The sequence below is a fragment of the Carya illinoinensis genome, chromosome 4, assembly GCF_018687715.1.
Source record: "Carya illinoinensis cultivar Pawnee chromosome 4, C.illinoinensisPawnee_v1, whole genome shotgun sequence".
In the NCBI taxonomy this organism is placed as follows: domain Eukaryota; kingdom Viridiplantae; phylum Streptophyta; class Magnoliopsida; order Fagales; family Juglandaceae; genus Carya; species Carya illinoinensis.
The window spans coordinates 18044509-18065560 of record NC_056755.1 but is presented as its reverse complement, the minus strand read 5'-3'; the positions used below and the strand labels follow the sequence as shown (position 1 = coordinate 18065560).

General features: G+C 35.4%; 1 protein-coding gene across 6 annotated transcripts; it reads left to right on the top strand.

The window, feature by feature from the left end:
• The first annotated feature begins 12167 nt into the window (after positions 1 to 12167).
• Positions 12168 to 17891, top strand: LOC122306867 (ELMO domain-containing protein B). Of its 6 annotated transcripts, none has more exons than XM_043119395.1 (10): positions 12392 to 12532; positions 13948 to 14047; positions 14390 to 14490; positions 14857 to 14925; positions 15401 to 15516; positions 16126 to 16180; positions 16336 to 16456; positions 16875 to 16922; positions 17014 to 17108; positions 17765 to 17891. In XM_043119395.1, exons 3-10 carry the CDS (start codon positions 14395 to 14397, stop codon positions 17864 to 17866), a joined length of 702 nt encoding a protein of 233 aa, XP_042975329.1. In that variant the 5' UTR covers positions 12392 to 12532; positions 13948 to 14047; positions 14390 to 14394; the 3' UTR covers positions 17867 to 17891. The 6 variants fall into 6 exon arrangements, with proteins under 6 accessions (XP_042975325.1, XP_042975329.1, XP_042975331.1 ...); XM_043119397.1 differs by having other exon boundaries at positions 12396 to 12532; positions 13957 to 14047; XM_043119396.1 differs by lacking the exon at positions 12392 to 12532 and adding an exon at positions 12534 to 12616.
• The last annotated feature ends 3161 nt before the right edge of the window (positions 17892 to 21052 follow it).

Genomic DNA, 21052 nt, shown 5'->3' with positions numbered 1-21052 from the left:
AGATCGTGGAATATTGGTCGGCTAGACATCCATGCAGGCCAAGGCATCACACACAGCTATTCATGAGGAGATGACTAATATAGTGCATGCAAAGATCAGAGACCAAACATCAACGGTGATCGATGGAGTGAATGCAGAGATTCATATTGCCATGTTTGACTTAAGTACAAAAATTAATGTTAGCATCTCTGATAGGGATTGATGCCAAGACTGCGACTCAGGTTACGATCAATACTCAAATGACACAGCTAAAGACACGCCTAGTTGCAGTTGAGGATGTGTGCAGAGGGTTGAGATCTCAGTAGTTTCTATCTTTTATTTACATTGTTTTAGTATGGACCAAAGTTTTGAATATCATTCCAGTGATCATTTCGGTTAAGGCACTGGAACAAAATATTTGAGTACCGGTATTGTTTCAGAATTAATTATATATTATATATATATAAACTAACAACTAATAGAATAAATACATATATATATATATATATGTAAGTGTGTATCATGTATATGTGTATATATATATATATATGAAAGAATTGAATATTTATAAAATGAATATATATTGAAAAAATCATAAACTTAAGTTGAGACACAAAAACAAAGAAAAAATAAATAAAAGAATAGATAAATTATTAAAAATAATGATATTTAAAAAAAAATAGAATGAGGGGATATATTTAAAGTTACAAAAAAATAAATGTATATACATATATTTTATATTCTAGAATTAATTAAATACCATACAAATTTAAAATTTACAAAAATGCCACCAAGTCCAAGAAAATTATAAGAACAGTCTAAAATGAAATGGAGACGGAAATGCCAATTCTAGTTGGAATGGCCGAAATTTGATCAGAATGAATGAAATGGATTGGAATGGACTGGAATTTCGAGCGAAATGGAATGAGGTGGTATGGTATATCAGATACTACACCAGAATGATAAATTCCAGTCGTATCGGCCAATACGGAATGGTTTCAAAAACTCTGGTATGGACAATATTTGGAGTCTTGTAAATTTAATTTAATTATGAATTAAATCTTTTTTTGACTTTTCTAAATTAATTATTGATTTCTATTATTCCAATTATTTAATTACTAACTTTTATGTAAATTAAATATTTGTCAATAATTAAGTAAGGTATTTTGTTTCCATCAATAATTGTAAAAATTCAGTAACCATTCGAACGGAATATATCATGTTCGAACATTTATAATCTTCATTCGAACACTCTTTTTTTTTTTTTTAAACGTTTGAACACTAATTAACTTATTAGTTTAAACGATATAGTAATATGGTCGAACGGCAAGTTAATGTCCCGTTAAGTTTATTGACTTAACCCACCAATTTCCTGTTCAATCATATATAATGTGTGTTCGAATATTGATTATCTTTGATGTTCAAACGTTGTTATATGTTGTTCAAACGGTAACTTAATGTCCCAAAAAATTTATTGACTTAACCCACCAATTTCCTATTCGATTGTATATAATATATGTTCGAACATTGATTAACCCTGACGTGTGAATGTTGTTGTATGTTGTTCAAATGATAAGTTAATGTCCCGTTAAATTTTATCACTTAATGTGCCAAATTTTCACTCGACCATATATAATTTCCATTCGAATGTTTATTTTATTTTGTTTGAACATTTTTTTGTGGATGTTTAAACGATTGTTTTATTAGGGATGAGATTTTCATCCCTACATATACCGTTCGAATGTTTTCGAATGGCAAACACTTTCCGTCATTTTTTATGAACAAAGTTTAAATTTCGTCCCTACATCTCATTTTTTGGGATGATTTTCATTTCGTCCCAAGCAAAAATCGTCCCAAAAATGAATTTTTTTTGTAGTGTACCTTTTCTATCTCATAGGTTGACACATCAAATTTTAGTACCATCCGTATGTCTTTAATTTCTTCTTTCGTCATTAATTATCAATATGTTTTAATTTAATTATTTTAAATTAAGACTTAGTGAAAGTTTAGTTTTATGTAGTGTACATAGAGATGTAGAGTACTTCTAGTGGATGACATACAGAGTAATACTACATACAATCGTGGAGTGTTCAAGCGCTATGCAATCATTTCGAAAAAGAATAGAGTCCACTATTAAATAATTAATTAATTTTTCATGTGGATCTCTTATTTACTCAATTTTTTTTAAAAGATTGTGCAATGCTTGTAGACTCGACTACTGTGATGACCCGCTTTTGAGTGTATTTTTGCTGAAATAATTGTTTTTATTTTAATTAATATATCAGTTATTTATTTTAATTTATTTGCATTTTAAAATTGGTTTTTAATTTAATTTAATTTATTTGATGTTGTGTTTTATTTCTTTAAGTTGTTTTGTGGTTTTTAATCTTTTTGGCGGTTTAGTTTTGTTTTCCGGATGAGGATTAGATCTCCTCTTTTCCCTATACTTCTTTTATTTTTCCTTTCTTTTTCTTTTTCCTCTTTCTTTTTCCTTCTTCTTTTCTTTTTCCTTTCTTTTTCTTTTTTCTTTTTTTCTTTTTCTCTCTTCTCTCTCCCCGCGTTCGGACCCCCCCGAGCTCTCTCTCTCTCTCCTCCCTCTCCCTCACACCGGCGTCCCTCCAACAGCCCAGACCGCCGCCGTCCGGCCACCGTTTGACCCCCCACCGGTCCCATTCTCTTCCTCTCCCTCCGGTGCACCACCCCACCCAAGCTCACCCCCAACCGGCCGGCCATTTGGCCGGAAAAAGCCCAACAAAGCCGCACGGTTTTGGCTCCGATCCGCCATCGTCGCTCCACCTCCGGCCACCACTTCTTCACCACTTCATCACCGACTCATTGCCGTCCTAACCCACCCATTTCCGGCCTCCAATGACCACCGGAACAACTCCTACAAGCTAGCTTTCCGTTTTGGGTAATCCGGCCATTTTCCGGCGATTCCGCCGCCACCCACGGCCAACCACTACTTCCAATAGCTTCACAACCATCCCTAGACCATTCCCTATCAATTTCGTGTCCTAGTTTGTCCCCGTTCAAAAGTGAGTTTTTCAAACCCACGGCCACAGTGAATTTTCACTGTGACGTTGCTGTTTTTCCACCGTTTGCAACGCCGCTTGTTTTCTAAAATTACCATATAGCGCTGTAAGTATTTTCCAAACCCTATTTTCAGATTTTAATATATATTGCTCATTCAATTATTTATTGTTGTTGATTGTTGATTCCGGACTGAGTCCGAGGAGTTTCGGGGGTCGGATGGATGGAGGACGGAGTTGCCTGTTTATTTGATTTATGATTGTTGGATTATTTTATTATGCATTGTTATGGCATTACATGGTGCATGCACGTGTGTTTGAGGATTTATGTGAAAAGCCTGTGTTTTGGCGTAAGTGTATTGCGGGTGCGTGTGTATCACGAGCCCAAGCCGGGATGAGTTATTATCTCGGTGGAGCTCCTCTGGTCACTCGGGAGCGGAATAAACTGAGTGATGTCCCCTGAGTTGTCGAGAGCGATGACGGGAGCGGGGCTAAGGGATGCTTGGCTACGAACGCGCCGGGCGCGGAACCGGGCATCGCCCTACTCACCGACTCCGTGGCCCTTCGCTGGCGAGGGCTAGAGGATGCTTGGCTACGCACGCGCGGGGCGCGGAACTGGACATCACTCGTTAGGTGTCACATGTGTGGTGGTACTCTACGGTGTGACACTGGAGCCAGGGTGTGCGGATGACCCCTAGGGGAGGTCATGGTGCATATGGTTAAAATTGGATAATGGTTTATGAGGCCAAATGGGACTTTTGGCGTGGGCCAGATGGACTTCTGGTGAGATATTGGGCCAGATGGACTTCTGGCGAGATATTGGGCCAAATGGACTTTTGGCGGCCAAATGTGACTTTTGGCGTGTTTTTCGGTAAGGATGTGTTTTGGGGCCAAATGGGTTTTTGGCGTGTGTGGAAAACTGGTGTTTTATGGGCTTTGTGCATTGGGCATGGTTCATGCATCTTGTTTGAGTTTTATGTGTTTTTATCCGGTAGTGTTTGGGTTTTACTTACCTGCGGTACCATTCGTGGTTCCGTAGCTTTTGGTGCAGAGTTAGAGGACGAAGAGGAGGAGGCTGAGCCCGAGGATGCAGCTCCGCCGGGTTGCTGATGCTATCTTTTATATTTGTTAAAACTGTATTTGTGTTTTGTAATATTTTATCTATGTATGTTTTAAACAGCTTGTATTACGTTAAGAAAAATTCTGGTACTTAGTTACGACTTTCGTTATCCGCTGCGTGTTTCTCTGTACACATCTGTCGCCTTGCACACACTCGGCACCCGTCGATGGGATGGTGACCCGGGTTGTCACCATCCGGACGTCTCAATTTTCCCGTGTTCGGGCGTGGGGATTTGGGGGCGTCACAACTACTATAAATATTCTCTATAAGTTATTACTCAAAAAGTTATCACTTAGATAATATTGTTATTTTTTTTATTTTACTTTTTTTTAAAGGTTAGATAATATTGTTGGTGATTAGTATTTCATGGTAATTGTACAAGGGGAGTTTCCTTGAACTATGGCATGCTCCATAAGCCCATGCACGTATATAAGATGCTATATAAAGAGCTGATGACCCACATATATATATATATATATATTTATATATATATGTTAACGCCTAAAAATAGCGCAACAGTTCGGAATGGGAGAAAGATCCATTCCTGATCCCACTGAGGTTATTCGAGGCCTCGATTAGTGTTATATAAGGCCTTTGGAAGTGGTCTGGTGTGGTCATATGGTGTTTGTGCATACATCCATAACAGTGAACAGTAAATAAATACAAATAAAATAAATAGAGAAAGACATAGATTTACATGATTTGACACTAGGCCTACATCCACAGTGGGGGAAGGGAGAATCCACTATAATATGCTTGTTTACAATCTCTTATAGTCTGTCATCTTTACTGTACAATGGAGATCTGAGTTCTATCCTGTTGTTTTCATCCTCTCGCTAAAGTCTCTATGGTGAGGTTGAAGAAGGTGAAGTCTAGCCAAAAGTCCTTGAAGTCATATATGTCATTCCCTTTTATCTCCTGCCGCCCTTGCTTTATGTCACTTTCCCTTATCTTTATGTCACATCACCCATTTTCCCTCCTGACACTCTATCGTCCCCCATGCCTTTGTCTCCTCCCTCCCTCTCTCTTTGTTCCCTCCTCATGAGTTCCCCCCTTTGGGATGGACCTAGAAAATACCATGGCCTATATATTTTATATCTTATAGTTGCCCACAATTCTTGAGGGCGATTTGTTCCAAAAAAGAAGACCTTGAGAATCTTCAAAGATAATATATGCAATCAAACTGATCCACCCAAGTCTGAAGAGAAATAAATTCTGGGAGATGGTCCATGGTTATCTGTTCCTCTCGCATTAAGTAGTAAAGATTCCCCAGCCTGGAATTAGGCTGAAGATGGGCTCTACCACGTGAAGTGCGAGCGCGAGACTTAGCCTAATGAGGTAAGTGGGAGATGGACTCAACCATATAGAGTTTGAGCGCGAAGCTCATCTTGTGAGGTGAGCGGGAGATGGACTCGACCTCATAGAGTGCGAGCACGGGGCTCATCTTTGCGAAATAAGCTGGAGATAGGCTCAACCGCGTAGAGTGCATGTAGGGGGCTCGACTTGGCGAGCTAAGTGGGAGATGAACTCGACTACATAGAGTGTGTGCGTGGGACTCATCATGGCAAAATAAGCTGGAGATAGGCTTGACTACGTAGAGTGTAGGCGTAGGGCTCAACTTGGCGAGATAAGTGGAAGATGAACTCTACTGCTTAAGGTGCAAGCACAGGGCCACGCAACTCGGCTATGATAGGAGATGTGCTCAACCGCATAAAGTATAAGCGCATAGCTCGACTATGATGGGAGATGCACTCCATTGTGTAAGTTGCGAGGGCCTAGCTTAACTATGGTAGGAGATGTACTCAAATGCAAAAGTTATAAGTGCATAGCTAGGCTATGGAGGGAGATGTACTTAATCGCGTAAGGTGCAAACGTGTAGCTTAGCTATGGCCGGAGATGTACTCCAACACGTAAGGTGCGAAGTTCAGGCAGTCGAGTGACATGCCGGCCTGTTAGGCACCAGAGGTAGTGGCCCCTGGCCTTTCTTGTTTGTAGACTTGTTGTCAAAAATAACTCTGGAGAGGCAGTCATGGCTCAAGTGTAAACAATCTGCATTTGTTAGAGGAGATGATATCTTAGGAGTAATGTTCGGCAATCGAAAAACTGGACTTGCACTTCGCTACGAGGCGGGCCAAGCTGCCTTAAGGCTGGACCGGCCTGTTGACCCTCAACGGGAAGGTAAGTAGGAAATGTTTGACAATGTTGCGAAAGTCAAATCAATCAATGTAAATATTCTCCAATCACAAGTGCAAAATTTGCAAACTTGAATCGTCATCCTTGTGCACGGCAAAGGTTAGAGGATCAGCATTTGCTAAAGGAGATACTATCCCGGAGTAACGTTGGGCAGTCGAAGGACTGAACCCATGTTTTGTCATGAGGCAAGCTGGGCCATCTTAAGGCTAGACCCACATGTTGACCCTCAATGAGAAGGTAAGTAGGAGATGTTTGATCATGCTACAAAAGTCAAATCGGTTAGTGTAAATAATCTCCAATCACGGGTGTGAAATTTGCAAACCTAAGTTGCCTTATTGGAGTGCGGCAAAGGTCTGGGGCATTATCCGTTTGGCATTCCGTCACAGGAGATGGCATCCCAAGTGTAAACTCAGGCAGTCGAAAGACTTAACCCGCTCTCCATTAGAGAAGAGTTAGGGATGCCTCAAGCTAAACCTGCATCTTTGGTCTCCTAGGGATCAGGTAAGTTGCCGGACAGCTGAGGAGCTGATCTGCTCTTCACCATGATGGGGGTTGGGTTAAGTTGCTGGGTAGCCAAAACACTATACTCGCTCTCCTCAATAAAAGAGTTTAGGCCACCAGGGGGCTAGACCCATGACTTTCATGGGGAGGTAAGTGTCGGGCAGTTTGGGATTGAACTTGCTCCCTCCCGTTGACATCATAGGGAAGGTAAGTGTCGGGTAGGTTGGCACTGATCTCGCTCTTCACCATGGTGGAGGTTGGTGTAAGTTATCAGGTAGCTAAGAGACTCGGCCCTCTCTACATCGTGGGGGGGATAGAGTAGCGTTGAGGCATGACTTATCCCTTTGTGTCCCATGAAGAGGTAAGTTTTCGAGCAATTTGAGACTAGAACCACTCCTGTGTGTTGACACCAACGAGTAAGGTAAGTGTCGGGCAACCAAAGGTTGGACTTGGTCTCTGCCGTGGGAGGGATAAAGTAGTTTTAGGATGTAATCCACTAGAATATGCTTGCTTACAATCTCTCATGGTCTCTCATCCTCACTGTACAATCTCTAGTTTTCTTCCTATTGCTAGAATCTTTGTGGTGAAGTTGAAGAAGGTGAAGTTTACAGGAAGTTTGGCTAAAAGTCATTGAAGTTGTCTGTGTCCCTCCCTTTTATCTCCTGTCCCCTTGCTTTATGTCACTTTCTCTTAGCTTTATATCACATCACCCTTTTCCCTTCCCCATGCCTTTGTTCATTCTTTCTCTCTCTCTTTCTATCCTCCTAATGAGTTCCCCCATTTGAGCTCGGCCTAGAAAACACCATGGGCTTGTTATATTTTGTCCCTTATAATATAAAATATAAGTTAGTGTAATTTAGTCATAATTAATATAGAGAAATATTTTAATTCTTAATACAATATGTTAGATTGTAAAGTTATTTTTATTATAAAGTAGATCTTATAGATTATACAAACTCATGTAAATTTGTAAATTCAATTTTATATTATTTCTTTATATCTACAGCATTTCTCGTTAATACGCAACAGTTCTCATCCGGGATGAAACCAGGATTATAATTCTAGACAGGCCAAATATTTTAGGTTGGAATAAATAGTTCAATTAGATTTTTTAAGTAACACCATGCTAACAAAATGATAATATATAAATAAAAAGTGCATTATTTAAGAGTAAGAAATAAAAATAAATTCAAAACCTAAAGAAAATAGGCATTTCAACGAAGAGAAAATCTATTTAGCATGTCTATTTTTAAAATACTAAGTATACTGCTTATGTGGAAGCCTTCCACCTCAACTATGTTAAAAAAAAAAACATAAAAAATGATTTTTTTTTTATTTTTATTTTTTAAAAGTAATAATGTCTCTAGCTATGAGCATACACACCATGCTTCTTTGTAACAAAACCTTTTCACAAAAATCATAAGGACAAAAAATTTTATATAAAGTTTTAATTAAAAAGTGAATACATAATGTATAAAGTTTAAGCAAACATCAAAATTAAAATTATGATTTAAAATCTTCACCAAATCTTTAGAGAACATTACTGATGACTACAAATAAAAATATTTTATTTATGTTCTCCTATATTTTAAATGTATTTAAAAGTAAATATTATATTCTATTAAATCTTTTTAAAAATCGAAGTTTTGTGATCTGTCAAAATATTATATGAAATAACATAGCTGAATTATTAAATTCTAATTTGTTTGGAATAAAATAGTATGTTTAGGTTGCGTGGGTATTGAGGTGGTTTTAAATATCTTATTCAGAAATCAGAATGGTAAGAAAAAGTAATAAAATACTAAATAGTAATATAAAATAATAAAAAATAAAAAGATAAAAAATAATAATAAAATATACTAAAATTACTCTTCTATCCAAATTAGTAAGCTGGATTGGATGGACAAAACAAGGGCGTCAAAGAAAGTTTTGAGCCGAGCCTAGAGCCTTGTGGGGCCAGGGGCCTTGACCCCCTTGACTTCGTCTCTGCTTCTTAATATAGCCTCGGCTCGAAACTTGTTGACACGAAAATAATGGAGGCCCTAAAGAGCTAGACTCAGTCCCCAAAACACTGACACTTTGACCATATTAGACCTGCGTTATATAATGGTAGGGGAGCTTTGGATTGTGTACAATCATGTCCATTTTCAACCATATAAAATGATTTGCGTAGGTTTAGACCCTACACGGTTTTTGGAGTTGAGGCTTCAGAGAATGTTTCCTTCTTAATGATAATTACTTCTTATTGCTTTCAAAAAGTTAATCGACCGCTCATCAGCTAATTAAAAGATTGGAATTTATTATACATCCATACCAAATATTTATAATTTTTTATAAAATATATAAATACTTTTTATAAAATATACAAATATTTTTTATAAAATATATAGTGTAGAGTAGTAAATAGTGACTAATAAGAAGAATTTTTCAAAAAGAATTGGTCAACTAAGTCAACCACAAGTTCAAACTTTATTATCAATAATGGAAATAAAGGTTATGCCAAATTTGGAGTATTAGTAGTAGTTCATATTTAGAAAGAGGGTTGTTATTCATCATTTTCACATCACATATTAATATTTTATTTATCATTTTATCATTTTATCTAAATATATAAAAAAATTCTAAATATAAACCTACATACCATACTTTTTTTTTTTTAAATTTTAACAAATATTTGGTATATGAATAATGAATAAAAGAATTTAATTGGTTTAAAAAGAATAAACCCAAAAAATTAAAAAAATTAAAAAAAATGTGTGGTGTATAGTGTGTCGGCTTATGTATAACAAATCTCATATATATATATATATACATATCAATATGTGTGTGTTTTTAAATAAAATTTTACTTATCATCCTTTACACCACATACCAACATATAATTTGTCATTTTTGTCAGTTTATTTAAACATATTTATTGATGTGTAAATATATATATATATATATATAGATAAAAATGATAAATTAAATACTGGTATGTAGTGTAGAGATGTTGATTATTATTTCTCTTTGGAAATTAGTGGCAATGGAGGAAGAAAGATATATATTTTATGAGTAATTCTTATCATCATCCTCTCATTATTTTATGATGTACCATTAGATGATTAGAGATTATTTATTATATTTTATTTTAAAACCTATCATTTAATGCCACATTATGAGATAATGAAATGATAAATAAAAAACTAAATGATGAAAAGATTTTTCATATTTTATATATACAAAGCGAGATTGATGGAGAGGGAATAATATTTAGTTGAAATATCGTATCATCACTTTTCCCATGAAACCCCCAATAATTTCTAACCTATCAAAGGTTCCTGCTAGGAAATGATAAAATATTATTCGTTTATAAAAATATCTTTTATTTAAAATAGAAGTATTAAAAAACTATTTTTATTAAAATAAATATGTATAATACAAATGAAACGTAGAACTTTTGTTTGATAAAGATCGCTCTAAGATATGAAAATCATGTCATGAGTAGTACTAGAACTGCATGATGACTTAACATGCATGCACCACTTCGATCAAATGATGATAAAGGGAATATTTGCAACGTACACCTCCATGACAATGATATATATTATTGGCTATCATAGCACTCCACGACCATTGGTATTGATTAATTTGTTCTTTCAATTTATTATTGTTTGGCCACGAACTCTAGTGTGCGTATTTTCTTTTTCTCATAAGTGGAAATTGGAAATGTTGAAGTGAATGGCTATGAGTCTATGTCCCCAAAAATAGAGAACACACTATACAAGAAACCTACTTATTTGTAATTAATTATTTCATATACAAATGATTATTTTTTGTTAAAATAAGTATATTTTCGTTGCAAATAATCCATCATAAATGTTCATTTTTCTTATCTTGTAGTTACATTTTCCAGGCGATACAAGACAAGGTTCATGATTTGAATATTACCCAGAAAGTATAGCAACCCACATTTAAGATCATGAGGCTTAATCAAGAAATAATATATATATTTTTAATTTTTCTTGACATTTTTTTATTTCATGCGTTTAATTTTTTTTTTTTTAAAAATATATTTAATTTTAAAGTTATGAATGGGTTGTAAGTAGTTGTACCATACGGCCAATCCTCTTCTGATCTAAAAGCCAAGATAGGTCAACAACCAACTAGCTACTTGATCACTAAAGTCATGACTTCAGTGATTATAAAAGACTTCAAGAGGAGAAAACTTCATTTTTTTAAATGGGATTTCATTAAACTAAAAATAATAGATATAAACGAAGAGTAATGATTCAGTATTTGGGTATGCAATTTCTGTATGCTCCATTTAAAATAAAAATTAAAAAAAAAAACTGGAATTTATCATTAAAAATATTTTTTTATATGATCTTAAATTTAATTAATTTCTTTTAAAAAGAATATATGAGACTTATATACTCTATAACTGTAAATGCCTATAAAATGGTGGCAAGTTCTAACCGAGCAACGCATGTTCCTTGGATGATGAAGGAAATGGCGACGAATTAAAGTGTAGATTTTAATGTCAACCACGAAGCGTTTGCAATGGTACTATGATTGAGGGTGTAAATAAGAAGATATGACTCTCTAATTGGTGGATAAAACCAAAACCCAACTCTAGATTGGGTGGTATATATGTGGCCCCATTAAATTGGTTATGGTTGGTGGAATAAAACATAATTAGATTTGCTTTTAACCTAAAGAAAAGCAAAGTGCAATCCTCTTCTTTTTTTTTTTCAAATATCATATCAAAATTTTTATTTTTATTTTTAAAAAATTAAGATTTCTAATATGAAAATGTTAGTCGTCATCTTTTTAAAACGAGAAGTACTATAACTATGAAAAAATTTCATAAAATTAAATTCATAAGTTGACATGATTTCATATAATACGTTAAATCTATTTTATAATAAAAAATATTTGTATAATTTAACATACTATATCAAATTATTAATTTATTAATTTATTTTTACAAAATTTCTTGATTAAGATAATAATAATTTTTCAATAATTTATTTGTTACATAAAAGGATGGGGCCGGACTCGCAGTATAATGATTTAACACTCATCTTCCATTATTCCATTTTGTGAATTGAGGAAGTATCAAACTTCCCCAAACCACCTAAAAGAGTGAAAAGAAAACCAAGAGAGACCGAGAACAGAAATGGAAAAATGAAAAATAAAGAGAGAGAGAGAGAAAAAAACCAGACGAGCATCCCACAAATTATGATAAAATGAAATTTAAGGACGAATTCAAACTTATGTTGTTGATGTGATGCAATCAGCTCCAAATAATGCTGACGATGTCTTACGTTGGCAAGCAGATGGGCCAAGGTGAAGGGCCAGGGAGGACAAGACAAAACAGAACAAAGAAACAACCCCCGAGCGCTACGGTTCAGCCTGGTTTATAGGAGATTGGCTGGTTTTCAATGCCATGGCAGAGAGACAAAACATGCCCTCAACATTCCTTCGGAAATACACCCCATCTTAACGGTTGTGTTTGTATGTATGTTAGAATCACTTGGAGAAAATAAGAAAAATGCCATTCTTCCTTCTTCTCCCTTCACCCCCGTCTCCATTCTTCTGCTTCTTCTTCTTCTTCTTCTTCTTCTTCTTTCCTTTTACCAGTTCTGGTCCCACTCCTTTCTCCAAGTGGACCCCGCCTCATCCCCAATACAATCACCACAAACATGCTGCCTCAGATGCCATAACTGGTACTTTTTCCGTATGACTTTTTGCCCTGCATTGCACTCTCTCTGTCTCTGACTCTCTAACTTTCTTTCTTTGTGCGATCGTGGGTATGTTAGTTTTGTCTTGTATGCCTATTGATGTTATGCGGAGAGATACCCAGCTCCACTTTTTCCAAGTTTTGAATCTTCTTTACATGAAAAGCTTTTTGCAATAGCAAAGTAATGTAAAAGTGATCCTTTAATTGCGCTTTAATATTTTCATTTCCCAACTAAATTTATTCACTATGGCCTTCTTGTTATGCCTGTATTTATACGTCACTCCGTTTCATGAGTCTCTCTCTCTTTCTCTCTCTCTCTTGTGATGGGTAGAGAGGAAGAATAAGGGAGAAAGATAGGGATTTGAAATGATTGGAGTTGAAAATAGGAGGAGAGTATGAGTTGGGTGCAATGATATGCCACCCCTTTCTTCAAAAACTGTCTTTAGGCCTTTTTCTTTGGGTTAAAATGCTTGAAAGAATTTCATTGTTGATTTCGGTCCCCTCATGAGATTAAGGAGGCGTAGACAATGCTTTCCTTCTTGTTCTTCTCTTCACAGAGTAAACCCCATCTCTATCCCTCTTTCTCTCTCTCGCCACAGGTCCTTCGGGATTGATTTCTGGGCAATGTTGAGGGTTTAGAAGCCTCTTAGGAGTGATCATTTGCTTAAAAATTGCCTTTGTTACTAATGTCTCTTAGTAATGCTTTTGTGCCCTCTGATTAAAATACGTCTGAAGTTATGAAATAATCAGTTTTGCAATTGTTTGTTGCTTGCTTTTCTGCCTGTAACACGAATTGGCTTTTGTTGCTATAATTCGATTGCTTTGTTCTGGTTTCCTAGGAATCGTAATGACACAAATCTCATTTGCTAATTTGGTTTATTTTGTACCCTGTATGAAACAACTCATCTGCCGTTGGTGGCACTTTCTGTCTATGATACCGACTGGGTCTATCTCACTTAGCACCTACTGAACGTCTGACTTTAGTTTTTAACTGCCTTATTTCTTTTGTTTGGTTGTTTGAGTTTCATTTTTTTCTGGAATTCTAGAAATTCAGCACCCTATAAAGTTCCAAAGCCACTTGTCTTCATCATGAGCTCAATTTTTTGTGTTTGTTTGCTAACCTTGGCACAAGACTACTGCATTTGTTTTCCTCATAGTATTTGGATCTTACTTGTCCAATTTTAGTGATTTTATATGTTGGTAAACCAGGGCATAAGACTTAAAGTTGTCGTCTTCGTATTATTTGGCTCATAGTTGTTGATTTTTAGCAAATTACATGATGAAATGTCAGCCTATTGTACGAGAGCTATATGTGAGTTGAGCAGATCACTCTGCTGTGTCCAGTCACATGTATTCTGCATCTACTTTATACTGAAAGGTTATTTAAAAACTGAAATCTAGGTTGACCAGGATGAAATTTATTGGAGACGGAAGGGTGATAAAGGGCATGAATGGTCACATAGTTCTCCTCATGTAATAACGCAGTTGACTCAATGTTTTGGTGAGTAGGGATTCCTTTACCCTTCCTGTTGTTGTTTTATAAAAAGTCAATGAATTAGCTGTCTTTAATTTGTTTAATTCAATTGCATGGAATTTCACTATTTGCTTGATGCCTACGCTTCATATCCTGTACTAACTGAATATCTTGACCTCACGCATTGAGGGTTCTTGGAATGGGATGTCATTAGATCAAGAGGTAATTGGCATTCAAGATTAACTCTTTCTATATTTTTTTTAGATGGGAAGAAGAAAACAGAGTTCATCTTGAATGCCAATTATTCTTTTGGGCTTGAGTTCATCTTAAATGCTAATCCTGTTACTGATCAGCATTTGATGGTTGTAGCTGCTATGGTGGGACCGCGATCATGGGTAGGAGGACTCTTCCACCGCTCGAGCAACAAGCGTCATGTGAAGTTTATTGACTACTCATTGAGTCCTATTCAGGTAAATAGAAAAGTCAGTGGAGTACTTTGTTCCATTCTCTGATTAGGCTGCATTTGCTTCTAATCTTGTGTTTATTAACAGAGAAAGCACTTCCATGAGTCATCTCTTAATAAGAAATTGAAGTTAGATTGCAGTATTTCCTGCATGATTCCTGCCTGTCTACATTTCAACTTTTGAAAATAATTTCTGTCGCTTCATGACAGCTTTAGTTCAAGTTGAAAAATTAATGAGTTATTATTTCCTTGTTAGAATATCAATCTATGGTTGGCTGTGATGGTCTTTGCAATTATGCTAGCTGATCTCACTTTAGTTGGCATTCTCAACTTCCCCAAACTTATCAGTATTCTTTCCTGAACTTGGTACCAGGAACAAAGACTTCAGAGGCTCCAAGAACGATTACAAGTACCATTTGACGAGACCCAGCTGGATCATCAAGTACTTTTCATGATGCTTGGGCTATTTTCGTTTATTCATATTACTATCCCCTAATATCGAGTTCAATGTGTGTACTAAAATTAATTCTGATGAAATTCTTACCATTTATTTTGTCATCTTTCTTTCTGAATCATCAACAAGAAACTTAACCCTTGTAGGCAAAAGCCCTCCCGTTCTCTCTCTCTCTCTCTCTTACAGTTTACTGTTTCGAGAACTAGTTTTAGAAATCCAAAATCCTTGATGTGAATTGGTTTTCATCATGAGGAAGTAGTAGGAACACAGAAGGGGAACATCAATTTCTTGTTAGAGTTAGTTTAGCTACAGTTACTTCGCATTCCCATATCTTCATATATTGTCTTCTCCCTTGGTTTCTTAATTGGGAGCACATGGGTATAGCTTTTACTTTTTTGTCATGTTGATTTGTTATTACTATTAACAATGTGTCAGTAATATCCTTATCCTTGGTTTTTAACAGGAAGCACTCAAAACATTGTGGCATGCTGCCTTTCCAAATATTCCTCTCAAAGGTTTAATTTCTGACCAATGGAAAGATATGGGGTGGCAGGGTCCAAATCCATCAACTGACTTTAGGTGGGGTTATATCACTTTAATGGTAGCTACGGTTACATTTTAGCTGGTCCTTTTTCAATCTATTATTGACAAATCAACTGTTAACCAAATGAAGTGGCTTGAGAGTCTATGAAAGAAGGAATGAAGTGTTTTAATTAATCATTCCATGTAATCAGCATATGAAGATAAGATATTAGGTATCTTCAGTAGCATGAATAGTCGGTACATGAAAATGGGTCAACCCTACCATGTTTTTAACTAGGACCGAGAAGTTTCACTTTAATTACTCGCAGCCATTGGGATGCTTGAATGAAATTTATGGTTCCTCTTTTATTTCAAGAAAGGCTGTGACTTTCATCTTCCATGATCAATACTGGTAGTGGCTTTAAAACCCATGTGGGTTTATTGGAGATGTAATAAGCATCTCGATGTCTAGATCCTGGTTGTAATGTTGCCAAACAAATACCATAAGAGAGCTGGAAAATACTTGAAACAAAATGAAAATTTTGCTAGTGCCTTGGTGGCTATAAAGTGGATCTGTTTAGTTTTATATAAATAGTAAACAAATGAAAAAGAAGAAATATTAGAAATTTTATTAGTATTTTGGCTCATTTGTAATGCTTTCCTTAGGGGTTGCGGTTTTATATCCCTTGAGAATTTGCTGTTCTTTGCCAGGACTTATCCGGTATGCCTTCTCTCTATTATTTCCCTTTGGATATTATACTATCAAAGTTCTGTCTTCTTGCTTCCCCCACCTCTTATGAATTCACTTTGTTTTGGTTTCTGAAGTCTTTGCACCAAAGAAAGTTATCACTAATAATATTAAACATCAAAATGAAGGAATCTTTCCATAGGTTATTGTTCAAGCAAGAAGGGAAGCGAGCAGCTTGGGAATACCCATTTGCTGTTGCTGGCATTAATGTATCATTTATGTTGATTCAGATGTTGGATCTAAGCTCAGGTTTGTAGACAAATTTGATCATCATCTGATACCATTATCTTGACATTTTTTCCCATTAAAACTGACTGTTTGTATACAATGTGAAAACAACAAACAAATTCTATCTTCTTCCATTCATTTTAGTTGAATCTATTTTTCCTAACACAGTTAAACAACGTAGAATTAAGACTTGCGTTGCATATGACTATTTTAAGGCATTATTTTAAAGCTTAAATATATAAGAGCGAGAAAGCATTCTTTAATGTTTTCAATTATTTTGGCAGCCAAAATGCGAACAGAATTTTACCTTCCTATTTCCTTTAATAGCAATCTACAGATGCATCAAGTTTGAGTACACTCATTTTTTGTGACTATAAGATCATGGGAAAATAAAAGATTCAAGCATTGCTTTATGATCAATTTTTGGTCTCTTTTGCAGTTAAACCACGATGCCTTCCAGGGATCAATTTCATTAAATTATTAGGAGGTAAATCTACCTCAGAAAATGGAAAAATTCTGCTTCCTGGTTTTTGATTCTGACCTTCAATTGCGCATGATTTTCATATTCTCAATGACAGAGGATGAAGGAGCCTTTGATGAATTATTTTGTATTGCTTTCGAAATGATGGATGCTCAATGGCTTGCAATGCATGCTTCCTACATGGAATTTAATGTAGAATCTCTCTCTCTCTCTCTCTCTCTCTCTCTCTCTCTCTTCAAGAAGTTCAAAGTTAGGGCAAACATATAGATACTGCTCCTTAGATTTGCAGTCTGGGAACAATAAATTTAGCTTCCTGCTGCAAATATGCACAGGCCCTTTCCTACTATATAGGATCACAGCTTCCTTATCTGTACAATATGCACTCGGAGAGTTTGGCAGCAACACAATGATGTCTCAAAATTTCATCTAAAGAGGTGCATTAAAAGGAAAGTAAAAGAGATAAAGGATGATTAACAGAAAAAAGCATGTTGTTGAATTTTGTCCACCACATAAAGGGGGATTAAGTGTTTGGAAAAGTATATCTTTCTGGCATGCCATGTGATGTTTGGTGACCTATCTGAGAAGATCCCCCAACTTGTCCAATTGTTATATAAATTGTGGATAATAACGATGACTTTAATCCTACCCTCTAACAGGCATCGCCTCTTCTGACCCAAACAAGGTCCAATATAGTTCTCTTTTGCCCAGTTAATATATTCTTTAAGTTCTTGCTTTTGTTTTTTTTCCTGGGAACTTGCTCAGCATTCCTCTATTCTTGTTTAGCCAATGAGTTTATAAGTTCCAATTATTACCATAACTGACACCCTGGAACACTTCAACTTGTTCAGGAGGTATTACAGGTAACAAGGACACAGCTGGAAAGAGAGCTGTCTTTAGAAGACGTCAACAGAATACAAGATCTTCCAGGATACAATTTGTTGTTACCCTGATAATTGAATTCATCTCTTCAAAAGCCAAAAAAGCGCCATACAAAGTTACAAACTTGGACAGCTCTGTTATGTCATGCATATTTTCCAAGAGAAGGGTTAAGGATTATTGAACAAGAAGGAGATCTTCCCAGAGGTTGTTTCTCTATGTGAGCTACACTGTAAATGCCAGTTTTGGAGGTTTCATAGCAGATATTTGTACACAAAAATGAACTTCAAATGAGTTGGTAGCAGAGGGTGGATTTATAATGAATCTTGTAACCCCATAAATCATAGTAATTTTCTTTTTTATTTTTCTTCAAAAAAAGAAGTAGCAAGATTAGCAAATTGGTTGCTAAATTTTCTAGGCTATCAATGAAGAAAAGATCCCATTTAGATTCTTCATATGGTAATTACTAATTGGTGTTGCTTCATTAGCACAGCAGGTTCGATCTCAAGACAAACTGGATTTTGGGTTGAACATTTTAAATGCTGGACCGTCTAACTCACCCATTCTGAGGTTTGGCTTGAGCAGGCACAAAATCTAGGAATTATGCGTACATTCGTTACCTGAAGTAATTTTTTTCGAGGAGTTCTTTTAGCACATATGGTCTCAGTTGCAACCGTTTTAACAGTCTTTCACATTTTTGCCGCAACCTTTTTACAACTCATTTACAACGAGATTATGTAAAATGTGGAATTTAAATTAAAAAATAAAATTAACATGTATATATTTTTTAATTGACAATATCACATGAATTGATTGTAAAATGAGTTGTATAATTGCATGAATATTATTATTTTTAAGAAAATAAATGCTTTTATAAATATGAATAATAATAAAATATAAGTTTCTTTTGCTGAATCTTAGTAAAATTTTTAGACAACTGTATAAATCAATTGAAAATTGTGTGGACGCGATAGACATCAGTTGGAAGTATTAAAGCCCCAAAACAACAAACAAGTCCACTGGAATTTCCACTGGGTCAGAGAGTTGATCGGGAAGAATAAACATATATATATATATACACACATACCTGCCTTTTGGAGTAGTCAAACAATTTTCAGCTGCAAATTTCAAATTAAAATATATAGATGTTTTTATGCCATACTTCTTTTCCCTGATACTAGCTTGGCTACCATGCAATTTAAATGGAATTGTTGGAGTTCATCTTCAGTCATAGGAAAAGATACTTGTTTGCATATGACATTGTGTATAATCTTGGAGGTTAGGGAAGATATTTTTAAATTGGTGGGAGTAGACTTCAATTTTTGATGGAGGCGAGGCATGGATGCTTTTAGTAATTTAATGACTTTGTAATAGTAAACATAATACTTAGCAAGTAATAAACATCAACATAATATATAAAGCAGGTGAACAATAAGAAGGTAAACAATAGATATACTTTGAAATTCTACTTTTATTTAGAATAGCAAGATTAGTTACAACCTTTAAGCTTTACTTGAATACATCACTTCAAAATTTAATTTGGGTTCAAACGAATTGGGATACATAAAGAAAATAAGAGAGTAGTTTCTCTATAATTTTATCTCTTCATAGTTTGCTCTTTGGTTACTAGTGTTTTTTGTTGTGTCTCTCTTCATTTACTAATTCTCCCATTTATAGGGCTGGGAGCTGGGAATGCTTGGTGGATTCCTCCAGTTGTGGTTTTTCTTTTTCTTTTCTCAAATCATTTACTTTTCCACTTTAACGTGGTAGTACTCTGAAGATTCCTGCATCGGTCACTTGCCTTTTTTTTTTTTGTCAAATTATTTTGCTTTTGACTTAGTATCGAGAGTTTATTGCCTTGTAGCAATAATCTTTGGTATTGAAATCTTCTGTAGACTTGAGGTGAATTTGATCACGAGACAATATACTGTTTATGAATAATTTTTTGTCGGATTTTACCATTCTATGAATAGTGTAGGCACTACAAGAGAAGTGGGCTTTTGTGACCAAACTTTAATGACCAAAATGACTATTTCTTACGAAAACCGTGGGAAACAGTCATTTTGGTCATTAAATTTTGGTCACAAAAGCCCGCTTCTCTTGTAGTGAGGCTACGTGATTTTTTGTTACATTTACCTTGTCTTCTTTCAGTGTCAAAAATCTTCAACAAGGTGAGAATAGGAATCTTGTGCTTCTTGGAAAACTTCTTTGAGTCGCGAATTGTGCTTAGTTTTAGGAGTGCGACTCTGGCTTAGCTTTATTGGTTACTCATTTTCTTGTTTAGAACTTGCTGAAGATGATGCTTAAGAGATTGAAGATGTCTTATTTTGTGCTCCTTCAATTTGTAACAGGGCTTATTTAAGAAGATTAACATTGTCTTCTTTTGTTTTGACTTCGGTCTTGGCTGAATTCATGACTGTAGAGAGGCCTTTTTTTTTTGCAAGGAACTTGGATTGGTCATGTTGGTGATGGGAATTCTTTCTAAACTTGTAGGATAACTCATGAAACTAATCCCACCATTTTACATAGAATTTTCTTATTCAAGTATCTTGTTCTCTGACAAATTCCCATTTTAGTATTCATAAGACTTTATATTGGTGAAAAGGAGGGAAGTAGGAAATTGAGAATCATGTTTATCAACTTAGAGGATAGTAGAAAACTGTCTGATGACTTCTACTAATTCTTCCGGGTAGATTTCCATGACGGGGCCATAGGTAGTCTACCATCTTAAAAGCCAACATGAAATTTTACTTTCAAAGGAGTTGTCGAGATGTAAAATCAAGAATGAGTGTAGATCTCATTTTGTTAGAGAAGGACTTTGAACCATAATTCCATATAGTCATAATAACTAAATGATTCTTCAAGTTAGACTACTGGGGTCAAACTTGTCCATGATGGGGTTGAAAACAATTGACTTAGTTTGTTCAGGAAATGACTTGTAATACTTGATAGACTTAACTGGGGGAAATGGGGCAAAATACCATTTCAAAGGATAAAAATCTTTGGCTATGTCTCTACGATCTTCTATGTGAATTTGATCAAATTCTATTCTAAATAGGTTACTTGTATACTGCTTGAGAATGTATAATGACTGGTTTTTTGGGATATAAGCCATTCTCTGAGTATTTGGTTGAGTTTCAAAATCCAAAACCTGGTATGAGTGAATCTAGGTGGATAGTCTTAAATTTATGTTTCTTGAGGAAGCCAAAGCAAACTCATAGGTGGATTTGGCAATTACTCCAAGGGTTGGTCTTGCAATT